Source organism: Aythya marila (assembly GCF_965140915.1).
Source record: "Aythya marila genome assembly, chromosome: 3".
Classification (NCBI taxonomy): Eukaryota; Metazoa; Chordata; class Aves; order Anseriformes; family Anatidae; genus Aythya; species Aythya marila.
The window spans coordinates 19,744,518-19,758,607 of record NC_139044.1 but is presented as its reverse complement, the minus strand read 5'-3'; the positions used below and the strand labels follow the sequence as shown (position 1 = coordinate 19,758,607).

General features: G+C 36.2%; 1 protein-coding gene across 1 annotated transcript in view; it reads left to right on the top strand.

Annotated features, from left to right (window-relative positions):
* USH2A (usherin) overlaps window positions 1–14,090 on the top strand; it is a gene marked incomplete at its 3' end in the record, with an annotated part of 395,140 nt that overhangs the window by 82,697 nt on the left and 298,353 nt on the right. Inside the window, exons 15-18 of the mRNA XM_082757605.1 lie at window positions 3,937–4,095; window positions 7,184–7,678; window positions 9,410–9,673; window positions 11,187–11,344. Of these exons, the coding sequence (XP_082613731.1) occupies window positions 3,937–4,095; window positions 7,184–7,678; window positions 9,410–9,673; window positions 11,187–11,344 (1,076 nt within the window). The remainder of the gene's footprint in view (window positions 1–3,936; window positions 4,096–7,183; window positions 7,679–9,409; window positions 9,674–11,186; window positions 11,345–14,090) is intronic.

The window sequence follows — 14,090 nt, the reverse complement described above, 5'->3', positions numbered from 1 at the left end:
CATGATTGTGAAAAACAATCATTTTTTCATTATTGTTTTTCATGATTAGGTGTTCTTAGGAGTGTTTTCTGTTGTGATGTAAAGACTGCTTAGTATTATACACACAGCTTACACTTACCAGTCTAGCCCACTTGAGAAGTAATGGCCCATAAGTCCCTTGCACTTCCTACCACTTTCCTTGCAATGGCAAAAGTATAGTCCACCTTTTAGTCACATTAATAGAATAGTACTTTTACAGCTTACAGCTTAGCCCCCTGTCTTGCCATTGACAGGAGGCAGAAGTCTTGCCTTCTGGTCAGAAAATCACAAGATTTGTGATTAATTCAAAATCTGCTCCTCAGTGCAACATTACTATGCCTGTCTCCTCATGGAGTTGTTTTTTGTTGTTGTTGTTGTCCCGCCAGTTTGGAAAAATATGTGATGTGGAGCATCATAAACTGGGATGTGCGAGTCTGAGCTAATGCTGTGTTGATGGCCACATCCTGAGTTGTACTGAGTCATGTTGCAATGGAACACCTGCACTTCCACCTTTGCAGGAAGTCTGGATGTGAAGCGATGGCAAGACTTTGTCGTAGCTGGTCAAAACTGAATGTTCTGATTTGCTCACTGGTCCACTGTCTCTATACTGGCAGGGATTTTAAAGAAGGAGAGGAAAGGTGTATTTAATAAGAAGATTCATATTTTAAGTTGTCTTCAACTCTGTGTTTGGAAAAAAGCTTTGAGGGCATCATACCATGGAGTGCCAAACTCTATGGATAGGACCTGAGCTAATTGTGAAAAAGTTGTGCTGTGTCTCTGTGGTACGCTCTACTGCCGTGTGCAGTTAACAGCCCAGTCTTAAAAGTCTCATAACCAGTTAATGAGGTACTCTGCAGATGCTAATTGGTCATTTCTGTTAGCAGACCTAATTTATAATGGCCTGACCAGACGTATAGTGAGAGTTAGCTCATGTAGCCATGTGTAATGCAACAACAAGTTTAGATATTCCCAAGTAATCTCTGCAGTGTGTTTCTGGATCCTCTTTCAACAAAATACATCTCTGTATTTTGCACAGGCATCTAGGCATGATATATCATTGTGATATGCACATACTGTGGACTTGCAAGTAGAGATGTATATGCACAAAGAATTTGTTTACAAGGACCCTTTGATTCTTGTTTGTATTTGGATTGTAAATCCCTTTGAATTCTGATTAATATATATAGCAGAATGCATAATACTATAAATGGGATAGAACAACGGTAATGTTTCAGAGGTGATTGTTCTCAAAGTTTGGAATTGTTTAAGATACAATTTTGTATTGTTCTTCCCTTTACTCTTCTGTAGAACATATAGTGTCTGTTCACTGTGCAGATAGTTGATTGGTTGTTGTTTCTTTTAAAAATGTAGGATGTTTCAACTGAATGTATAATAATAATAATATATGTCACTTTTATGATGCTGTTCATCTTCAAAGTGCTTTACAAACATAAACCAACCTACTTATTTATGTTGGGATATACATTGGATAAAGGTCAATGGCAATTCAACTATAAAATTGATTAATAATAACATGACATAGATAAATAATATCATAGATTTTAGTTAGAAAAAATACATCGTCAGTGTTCTAAATGACATGCGGAGTCCTCTTCTGGACATAAGTGATATAGCAATTGCTGTCTTTTGATTATTCATACCAAAATACTTGTTGCATGGATAAAGAACTTTGACTTGCTTTGATATTTGTGATTATTTTCATAGCAATACAGTATTTTTTTATACACATCTTTACTTGTCTTTCCTTTTAATAGCAAATGTAAGCTGCTATCACTATGCAACTAATATTTTTTAATGTAGAGACTTATTTTCAGTTTTTCTGCTCAACAATATCTTAGACACACCATAAACAATTCTGAAATACAATACTTTGCTTACACATCTAAAATGTAAAACAGCAAATATGGGAGCAATATGTGATAGTGAGAGACTACTCACCGGAAAATAAAGGTTATGCCAGTAAGTTTGATTGCTCTGGTATTTTATGCATGTATTATATGGAGGGAAACCTTCCAAAAATGTCAGGGATTTAGGATTCTTAAACTTGACTGCTGTAGACTCTTTAACATATATTCACTTCATAACTCAGCTGAACTCAAAAACTTTAGACTGGCAGCAAAACAACGTATGCTTTCTAATTGGGGATGAAGGTTGTGTCCTGTTCAATGCAATGGATTCTAGAAATATTTTCTGCTATTTCTTGGCTGAGATACTGCAGAAGGAAAAGGGTTTTTCATTATCGTACTCTAAGTAAAGAGCTTCAACTCATATTTTATATATATGTTTAAAAAACCATATGTAATGACACCCGCTGATGTTGGCGTAATTCTCTACATCTATCACTTGTGTGAATTGAGGTCCTCGTGTCATTTCCCATTTGTAACTTCACTCTTTGCTTCTTTTCTCCTGTTAGTTTGACTGAACAGATTTTGATAATTATCTTTTGGTGATTTGTGTACATTAAGCAAATATCCACACAACAGAGATGATGATCATTTGTAAATAGAAGGAGAATGACAATCATTTATAAATAGAAGGAGAAAAAAATAATGAAAATCTATATGCTTCTAATGTTTCTATTTCTAGGGAGAAAGGGATGGTTTTGTATCTAGTACATGGTAGCTTGCTCCATGTATTGATTTCTGTACTTCCCCCCAATATTCTGGGCAAAATGTTGTCCTGTAGATACCTTGTTTTTCCCTCCCTTGGCAAAGAGGGTAGGGAAATAGCACAGTCTGACTTTGAGTCAACCTATAGCAATTACTAGCTGCCAAAGGAGACCAGAGTTGTTCAGTACTAATGCATAGTATAGGGAAGGTACGAGAGTAATGCTGTCACATATAACACAGCGAGTGGGGATCTCATAGCAGGATACGAACTCATGCTCTGAGTTAAATAACATAAATGTATTTATGTGCACATAAATGTATGGATATATAGGTGTCTATGAATATGTATATTTTTTTCTGAGTGATAGCCACATCTTATAAAGAACCATGATCATACATTTGAATTTGAAGGGACATGGAAGAAACTTTGACCAGCTTTCTAATAGTGTGAGACTTTTGGCCAGAGAACTTCAGGCTTGTTTATGTCTTTACAGATAGTAGTGCAATTAAGTAACATTTTTTCTGAAGTTAATGGAGGTGATAGCAGAGTAATATTTTGGTAAATAAGAATTTCAAGCCTATTTCTTAAAATGTTAAGATGCCTCGCTCTCATTGATTTATAATTTCATTGGAAACAAATAGAAGTAAATTGCCTAAATAAAATAATTGCCTTCACAATCTGTCCCTGTGTTTTATGTCAGTTAATTAGATAGGCATATTGTAACACTTCAGTAAAATGTGTAGTTAGTTAGACTTTTCATTTCTGTTCTATTAGAGGAAGTTTATGCCAGGCCTATGCTAAAATTGAATGAATCCTCTGAAAAAAATAAAAAATTATAATTGAACTATAGACTCCAGTAATGTGACCAGATAAATATGTTCCCTTTTTATAGTAGTCTTGAAATATATTTGGCTAAAAAAAAAAAAAAAAGAAAAAGAAAAAAAGGCAGAAAAAAGTGGTTTTGGAAAATTGTGGTGTATTTGCTTTAATTTTGGGGAGCAGGAATTAAGGGCAGGAATTAATTTGTCATTTGTTTTAATGTGTACGTTTGTTTGATGTACTTGGATAACAAGCTTTCTTGGAGAGTGTTTGGATGGATCAGTTCCATTTATGAATGTCTTGCCTGGGTGATTGTACGTTTACATACAGCTTTTCTTTGAAGAAAAAATACCTTTTTCTTTATGCTTTTATTTATTTGTGTAATTATTGATTACATTCATTATTAAATACTCTGTTTTTTTTTTTTTTTTTTTTTTTTTTTTTTTTTTTTTAATATATGTGTTTTAGCTCCATTACAGCAACCACCTCCTACAGGAGAAGTTCTCAATTCCTCTGTTATCAGTCTTTCATGGAATTCTCCAGACTCTCCAAATTCTAACCGGCTTACATATCTACTGTATAGAGATGAGACTGAAATTTATGCAGTAGAAGACTATTACCCCTATAGTAAGTATTTATAAGATGACATCAAAGTTTTTGTGTATGTGCAAATGTGTATATATTTGTATAATTTTCTTAATTATTTCTGCCTCCTGTCATTATCATCCTTTGTGATTTTTAATACTTTAACTTCCTTTAGTGTTATTAATGTTTCTTGAAAGAAATTAACACCCTGGACAAAAATCAGTAAAGTGAATCATACAAAATGGCTGATAATTTTTTACTTTTGAATCTAAAACACCTTACTAAAAGCATTCCCTGCGAAAATACACAGGCTACAAAATCTAAGAGAGGCACTGCTAAAATCCTGGATAAAGAATTGGGGTGAATGGAATAGACCATAAAGTGCTTAAACTTTTTTTTTTTTTTTTTTTTTTTTTTTTTAAATCCTCCTGGTTTTAAACTGTTAACAGATTAGGAAAGCTTTTTATGGTCTAACTTTTAGCACCTTTTGTTAAGCTATCAGTGTAGTTGCTGGTTTGCCTTTTGCAGCACCACTTTCTTGATGTTGAGGCTTGCAAAGGGATCCTCAGAAGGCAGTCCTCAAGGATTTTGCACTCTGTCCTAGATGGAAAGGCTGTTTTGTGCTAATATTGATCCTCTTATCAAAGAAAAGAAGATTTGGATTCTGATTTTACATATATACTGTACACAAGTGTTTTTTAAAAGGATAGGTATGGTTTAATACCCCTAAACTTAGATTTCCCTTCTAGCAGCTTCTTTGCTGCATATTCATACCAAAAGAGCTTCAGTATTTTTCAGAAGTTAAGACTTTCTAATTGTTGGTATGTACCCTGCAGTATGTGTGGGAGAAAGACTTATACAGTGAAATAAGGTTCATAAGGTTTATCTATTTTTTTTTTTTTTTTTTAATGTTCTGGTGCATTCTGCTTTGTTACAATTGATTACTGCATGTAATCAATTGGCTTATGCTTGAATGGGATACTCTGCAGTATGTACTGTGAAGGAAGGTATGCAATCCATGCATGGGATTAACTGACTGAGAGGAGAAAAAGAAAAATTATAATAATAGAAAAAAAAGAAAATAAAAAGTAAAACAAATAGAAAATATGCCAATCCCTTATTTGCTTTAAAAGTCTAAATTTAGTAAAAAAAATGTTGTTATTTCAAAAGTGACACTATTATATATTTTCTTGTCTTAAATTTGTGCTCTGTAATGTAATAAACTCAGAGTGCATTATTAAGGATGTTATTTCATGACTCCACTTACATACTTTATAGAGTGAAAAAATCTGAATATCATTATCTGGATAATGAAACTGTTTCTACTTAATAAAATGTTTCTACTTAATAAAACTTTCAATTTCTGAAAACAGATTTGGTTTAAAAAGGCATTTTTGACATTTTCTGGCAAAGAATCTAATTACTTTCTAAAAATTAAATTCTAAAAATTTAATTAATTTCTAATTAATGATGTGAAATCATCTGCTGGCCTTTGAATGCCAAAAATACTTTGTTAATGCTATCAGAACTTTGTTTTATTTTAAGAAAAATTAGTTTATTACTTTTTTTCTCAGTATATCATGGAATTTAGAATGTTTATGATATATCCTGTGAATGCAACAGGATAATGAATGTTACTTTATAACTAAATGAGAGTTTTATAGAAACACTGAACTTTCCAAGGAAAAAATAAGAATAATCCTCTAAACTGTACTGGAGATCTGGCTGATACTATTGTAAAATGCCTAATTAAAACACTGTTTTGCTAACTGCTCTCAGAAACCTCAGTAGATACCAGTCTGTCTTAAGGCTAAAATGAAATACTTGCTCTAAAATGTGGGGGAAAAAGGGTACTTAAGATTCTAACTCCAAATCACACAGGTTCTAGCTTTATTTTTATTTTTTATTTTTTTATTTTTATTTTTTAATTTGTTTATTTTTATCTAGCCTATATTCCTATCAAAATAAAACTTACCACCTAGTTATCAATTGTTCATCAGCATTGAAAAAACTTGCTGAATTCAATCCAGTGTCTTGTAATGCACACAGATATTGCAAAAGCCACTACTGCTGCTGGCAGAGCCATTTTGGAACCTTGCCTAAAGTACTAGGGTTTAAAAGAGTAGAAGATGAGAGTACCCAGTCCCTTTACTGCTGAACTCCATTGACAAGTTTGTGATCATGTGTGTAGTTAATGTGCTTTAAGCAATTACTGGGGCTGCTGCTGCTTTTGTACTACAATGCCAAAGACTGAATATCTAGCAATACAGATTATTCTGTGGTGGTCTTTATGTTGTACTTAGGGCTGTCTTGCTTGTGCAGATGTACGGAGAGGACTGAGATCTGGCCTCTCCTTTTGCTTTGAAGAAGTTTTCAGAGTATCCATGCTGTAGCATATAATATACTGTTCACTGTTTCTTAAACCAAAACTATGTATGACATCAGTTGTATATAAATTCATATTGTGCCATGGCTGGTCATAGGCTAAGATGCCTAGCTGCTTCTAGGATATACCTGAGAGGTATTCGTGGTCATGGCTGCTAAAAAGCTATCTAACATAATGGAAAGTGAGAGGTGAGGAAGGTAAATACAGGCTTCAGACCTTTTTAATAAGTATTTGCACTTCTGTTTCATTCTTCATCCAAGATCAAGTGCTTTACAAATGAACTATTAAGCACTGTTTTAGAAGTGAGGACATGAAAGCATAGAAAGGTCAAATATGTGGTCTTATTCTATGAAATAAATGAAAAAAGAGGTGTAAAATTTCATGGATTTTTTTTCTATATCAGCTCCACTAATACTGATGCTGATTTACATTTGAAATCATTATTTCCAAGCAAAGGATGAATAATAAGATAATTGTACTAATCTTGTTCATGATGAAAGCAGGAACTAGGAGGAATTCAGTGGAAAATCTGTTTCTCTGGTGTTGGCAATGTACATTGGGAGATTTAAAAAAAAAAATAAAAACTGAGAAGTTACGATGATCATGATGATCTCAAGAAGAGTGTGCAAACGTGCATAAATATCTTACATATTGAGCTTGTTGGAAGGACCTTAAGTATACAAAATAAGATTTTTTAAAAATGTGTTAGACTGATAAAATTTTCTTCTCACCTGTTTGTTTTAGGTATTCAGACCTTCATTGATAGCACCTTATCTCCATATACCTTCTATTCCTACTACATCCAAACCAGCAACATTCACGGTTCTACTAGAAGTGCCTCAGTGACATACAGAACAAAGTCTGGGACACCTACAGGAAACTTGAACTTAACTCCAGTCTTTCCTGTTAGTCACCACTCTGTTTTGCTTTACTGGACAGCCCCATCAAATGACTCTGGGCCCATAGAGAAATACATTTTGATGTGTACTGGCTTGGTTGATCTTCAGCCTTGTGGCCAGTATGAAGGCTTAAAAACTTCAGCAATTATTTGGAATCTCATGCCATTTACCAAGTATGTTTTTTCTGTGCAAGCTTGTACTTCTGGAGGTTGCTTAAAGGGCCAGCCAGTGACAGTAATTACTGCACAAGCTCCTCCAGAAGGGCTACTCCCACCGGTTATAAAAACCATCAGCTCTACAGAACTGTCTGTGGAATGGTCACCACCTGTGAAACCAAATGGTAGGACATATATTTATTTTCACAAGTCAAAAATTTTGCAAAGAAAAATCAGTATTTTTCTCTAATTTGATTAGAATATCCTTAGCTGTGGGACATAAACTGAGAATAAAGTAAGGAATCATCTGAATTTGCCTGACACCACTAAATGTAGTCTTGGAGTCTGTTTTGTTGTTTTGGAGTCTAGAATACCGATGTGCTGGGTTCAGGATTTAGGCCTTAGATTCAGGATTTAGCCCTTAGTGGCATCTGCTGCATCAGAAAAAGCACATTTATAATTAAACATTTACAGTAAAATTAATTTTTTCCTAATTTGCCAAATAGGCTAGTTCAGACAGATGTGTGATATTGCTGCATAAAGCATAAACAAGCAGGCAATAGTTATGAAAAGAATCTAAAAATTAACAGAGAAATCTGTTTTTAAAACCATTTGTCATGTGTTGTAACTAATTCTATTACCAGTGTAACTTTGTTAGGGATTATGCTATTGCCAAGAGTTGCTGGTCTAACTTGCCTAATAATATTTTAGGTTTTTGAATCTGAGAACACAGCTGTTGTAGGATTCTTTTGTGATGCCACGAATTTTACTGGTAAACACTTTATCTCTTGATATACATGCCATTGAGCTTTGTGATCTTGCACTTACAAGCACTAATATTTGTGCATTCTAAACCAAGCCTGTTTATCTCTTCACAAAATGAGCCTATTTCTCCGTTCCCAAAATGAGCAGGTGTGTATTGGGGGCTTAGCATTCTCTATGAACATTTTTGCTAGCTTTTACCAGGTGAGACAGGAAGAATGCCTCTAAGTTTTTAGAAATGCCATTCCTATAAGACAGGCCATGAAAATGTCTGTCAATACTTGTGCATCAATAAGTAGCATATATTGCTCGTGGTTTCCTTCATAGCAATTACCTGTGTGTAATGCCAGTACAACAGGAAGTTTTAAGCAATCCTCTTAAATTTCATTTCTGGTTAGATTTCCTGGAGTTTGCAAATGACAAACGAGAAGTTTTTAGAAGTTTATCTTTAGAAGTTTTTTCTCCTAAGCTGCCTCTCTGTTTCCGTGCATGATTACAGCCCCAAATATATATGTTATATGGTAATTAACTTCATCTCCTTTCTTCAATATCTCATCTCCTTTATTTTGGAAATCTCTAGGCAGCACTCTTGTGCTCTGTTTGTGGAGCTAAACCATTTCCGTGATCATTCCTAGGTCCTGTATCTCTTCATACTGCAATGGTAAAGCCATTTTTTCCAAAGTGCTGAGACCTTTCCGTGTGTGTAATAGGTTTACTCTGATGGAAAACCCTCTTTCTCTCACACACAGATCTATGTATCTACACGCTATCCTGTAGTTGTTTCTGAACTATTAGCATTTAATTCTCACTCAAAAAAAAAAAAAAAAAAGTCCCCTATTCATTGTGTAAAAATAAATAAATAAATAAACTTGAAAATGTCCCTTTAGTTCAGGTATTTGTTATCAAATCCCAAAATTGTATGGAGGTGAAAATAAACAGTGTAATGCAAGAAAGGGCAAAACGAGTATTTGGTTGATAACTACACAGGTTATAAAACTTCTTATGCTATATTTTCTATGATGTTGACAGATCAGTTGTTATGATTTTAAATGTAATGTTATTTTGGTGTTAGTAATTTAGTAGTATTCCAGAAATAGCTTAAATGCAATATATATATATATATATATATATTTTTTTTTTTCCTCTCCCTCTAGGTATAATTATAAGATATGAACTTTACATGAGAAAATCATTTGAGAACTTTCTTACTCCTGAAATTCGTGTTTTCCAAAGCAGTGGATGGCTCAGCCCTCAACCAGTTCTGGAGTCTGCTAATGAAAATGCTTTGGCTCCACCGCAGACCAGTACCACAGTCACTGATCTTGAGCCATTCACAAAATATGAATTTTATGTGCTAGCAGTAAACATGGCAGGTAGTACATCTTCAGATTGGATATCAGGACGAACAGCAGAGGCTGGTAAATAGTGGTTTAAATTTGTTCATTGAAAACTAAAGGATAAAATAAATTAGAATATATTCTTAAAGTGTTGTTGTTGTTGTTAAGATGTGTTCAGTAGTAATTCAAATAGGGAAAAATTCTTGGTTTTTACTAAATAAAACAAAAGTCATTTTATCTCATAACCTAGCATGTTCAGTCAAAATATTTTCTTCAACATAATATCATATTGCTAAAGAAAACAGCACTGTCACTTAAAAATTTTAAGATTACAAAATGTAAAATCTATCAAGAAGTGTTTGAACTCTCTACTGTTTTCACAGTTTTTAGTTATGTGCCCTTTAAAGGGAGAAAAAATAAATAAATAAAATTGGTTTAATCACAAATATATATGAGTTGGTATGAGTAGGAATGTTGTTCAAGAAGGTATAGGAAAGAGGTTCAAGTGAGTTCTCCTGAAATGAGGCTTTGATAAGAAGCCTCATTTAAGAAAGGTGGTGGGTTTTTCATTTTTATTTATTTCCAGAACTCAAAATGGTCACTTTTGTTTTTAGAAGTATAGCATTTGAAACTTTTCATATGGTTTGATACAGGCCAGCTATCATAATACGAACCATTTCTTTTTGAGAAATTTTAAGAATCAAATCACAACAACTCTTATGACCTCACTGATCAAATTTTCAAAAAAGTGTTCCATTTGACATATTATTCTGAAATAACAGGTACTTATTTCAATGCTTACACCAGAAGAGTATGTTTTTTAGTCTGATACAGCCTCTGTTCTGCAATTAAACATTTCAGTTACATCACTGATGCTATTGTTTGCCAAAAGCTTGAAAGTTTTCCAGGCCTGAGCCTAAAAAACTACTGGCTAAAATAATTCCCTTTTCAAAATGAGTCTTTGTGCTTATCTGTTCTTAAATACTGTATGTTATAAAAGTGTTAAATTGTATTTGGAAAGAGGTCCATTAGTGTGGTTGTACGTAACAGAAGTGCTGTGAGTTGGTATCCTATTATTACAGAGTAATCAGGTGGGGATTTAACTGTGGTGCAAACAATCCTTTTACAGATTTAGCTATGGAAGACAAGGGAACGGTTTTGTTAGAAGTGAGAGACATGTTAATTTCAAACTGGCCTAGCAAACAAAATTGCTTTTAAGATGCTGAAGTATTGAACACTTTTTGCTTTTATCAGTTTTTTCCCAGGTTGCATGAAGTTTTTCTTCAAGAGTTTTTCATTTGTATGTATTTTCTACCTGCTGCAGAGTTAAAGGCTTTATTGTCAATTAGGATTTCTTTTAAGACATGGGCAGAGTTTTGTTCTGCATTCATGGACAGAGTAGAAAACAAGAGAATGATGTACTTTTTATGCACTATCAAAATAACGAGCAAATTCCAGTTAGGCTTGAAAACATAGTTAAAAAAGAATCGAATTGGAAAAGACTGCCTGAAATGGTGTTTCACAAATACTGTGTGAAATGTGGCATTATAATTTGTGTAATTTTATAAATGTTTTTATATTAATTTGATTTCAGCCCCAGTGTTCATGCCAGCTCCTTCAGTATTCCCACTTTCACCATTTTCGCTCAATGTGTCGTGGGAAAAACCTGAAGATAATTTATCAAGAGGAGAAGTGATAGGATACAGCATCAGTTTGATGACTGAACAAAGGTTCTTGCCACCATTTTCCCAGGTAGTATTTTTATGATAAATTTTTCCTAAATTGTAATAGGAAAACTGATAAAGTCCGATGCCCTTCTTGATGTTTGTGAATTATTTGACTGATTTTCTGTATATCTCCTGATGTAGGTTTTTCACTCATCACTTCATCTTGACTGTTCTGTAATGTTTATACATTACTTTAAATCTAAAAGTTTTATTCCTGAGATGACTTGTTTTCAGTTGTGGGTAAGATTCAAAATAAGGAAGAATCAGATTGATCAACAACATTTTAAATTGCCTTGATCTTTGCATGGTCTGATTCTATATTATTGTTATGTTTGCTGATATGCTTAAAGTCATGGTGTCTGGAGGAATTTATACCTACATTAAAAAGATAATTGTCTGGACTCCTGGATAATGGACAAGTCTTTGGATTGGGGAAACCTAAAACAGCAGAAAAAATACTTTATAATATCTAAACGTGATTTTTAAATACAGTTGTAATTTTAGAATGGCTGGGTTTGGCAAACAAATATCATGGTTTTTGGAATATATAATAATACAGAATAATAATATAATAATGGAGTAATACCATATTTGTTACTATTACATGGTAGTAATAGTAATCTAAAACCTTAAGAATGGGCAAAAATACACCAACATATATAATGAGGGTGTAGGAGTGGATCTGGTGCTCTGATGCTGTATTTCTCACTTCACTATTGAATTTTGGTTTTCAGACCACAGATGGGCCTCAACTTGTTTGTCTATATAATGGGAATAACACTAATTACCTACCTCCTAACACTAACTACCTACCTCCTGTAGCTGTTGTAACAATATATATTCAGTCTTTAGCGGCAATACCGGATGTTCTCTGGATACTCAGTACCCTGAGCTGGTGGAAGGGGATGGGGAGCAGGATGTGGCCCTCACTATCCACGAAGAAATGGTTGGCGACCTGCTACGGCACTTGGATGTGCACAAGTCGATGGGGCCGGATGGGATCCACCCAAGGGTACTGAGGGAACTGGCAGAGGAGCTGGCCAAGCCACTATCCATCATTTATCAGCAGTCCTGGCTATCGGGGGAGGTCCCAGTTGACTGGCGGCTAGCAAATGTGACGCCCATCTACAAGAAGGGCCAGAGGGCAGACCCGGGAAACTACAGGCCTGTCAGTTTGACCTCAGTGCCAGGGAAGCTCATGGAGCAGATCCTCCTGAGAGTCATCACGCAGCACTTGCAGGACAAGCAGGCGATCAGGCCCAGTCAGCATGGGTTTATGAAAGGCAGATCCTGTTTGACGAACCTGATCTCCTTCTAAGACAAAGTGACGCGCTGGGTGGATGAGGGAAAGGCTGTGGATGTGGTCTACCTTGACTTCAGCAAGGCTTTTGACACCATCTCCCACAGCATTCTCCTCAAGAAACTGGCTGCTCTTGGCTTGGACTGGCGCACGCTTCGTTGGGTTAGAAACTGGCTGGATAGCCGGGCCCAAAGACTCGTGGTGAATGGAGCCAAGTCCAGTTGGAGGCCAGTCACTAGTGGCGTCCCCCAGGGCTCGGTGCTGGGGCCGGTCTTCTTTAATATCTTCATCGATGATCTGGATGAGGGCATCGAGTGCACCCTCAGTAAGTTCGCAGATGACACCAAGTTAGGTGCGTGTGTCGATCTGCTTGAGGGTAGGAAAGCTCTGCAGGAGGATCTGGATAGGCTGGACCGATGGGCTGAGGTCAACTGCATGAAGTTCAACAAGGCCAAGTGCCGGGTCCTGCACCTGGGGCGCAATAACCCCAAGCAGAGCTACAGACTGGGAGAGGAATGGTTGGAGAGCTGCCAGGCAGAGAAGGACCTGGGAGTGATGGTGGATAGTCGGCTGAATATGAGCCAGCAGTGTGCTCAGGTGGCCAAGAAGGCCAACAGCATCCTGGCTTGTATCAGGAACAGTGTGACCAGCAGGGCTAGGGAGGTGATCGTCCCCCTGTACTCAGCTCTGGTGAGGCCGCACCTCGAGTACTGTGTTCAGTTTTGGGCCCCTCGCTACAAGAAGGACATCGAGGTGCTTGAGCGGGTGCAGAGAAGGGCGACGAAGCTGGTGAGGGGCCTGGAGAACAAGTCCTACGAGCAGCGGCTAAGGGAGCTGGGCTTGTTCAGCCTGGAGAAGAGGAGGCTCAGGGGCGACCTTATCGCTCTCTATGGGTACCTCAAGGGAGGCTGTAGCGAGGTGGGGGTTGGCCTGTTCTCCCACGTGCCTGGTGACAGGACGAGGGGGAATGGGCTTAAGTTGAGCCAGGGGAGTTTTAGGTTAGATGTTAGGAAGAACTTCTTCACTGAAAGGGTTGTGAGGCACTGGAACAGGCTGCCCAGGAAAGTGGTTGAGTCACCATCCCTGGAGGTCTTTAAAAGACGGTTAGATGTAGAGCTTAGGGATATGGTTTAGTGGGGACTGTTAGCGTTAGGTCAGAGGTTGGACTGGGTGATCTTGGAGACCTCTTCCAACCTAGAAATTCTGTGATTCTGTGATTCTGTGATATTTGTGAATTGTTCTGGTCACAGGCTTGTAAGATTTTTCATTTAAATAACCATCTGATAAAGAAGTTATAGAAAAGATAACATCTTCCCCTCTAACTGATAGCTTGAAATAACATTAGCATGAAACAAATTCAAATGTCTGTAGGTGTTAGTTATTCCCATTCCTTCTAATGCTTCCTAATCACGTCATTCATTCAGTGGTGATCAGATTTCACCACTTAATAGTGTCATCCTTGTCATCTGGG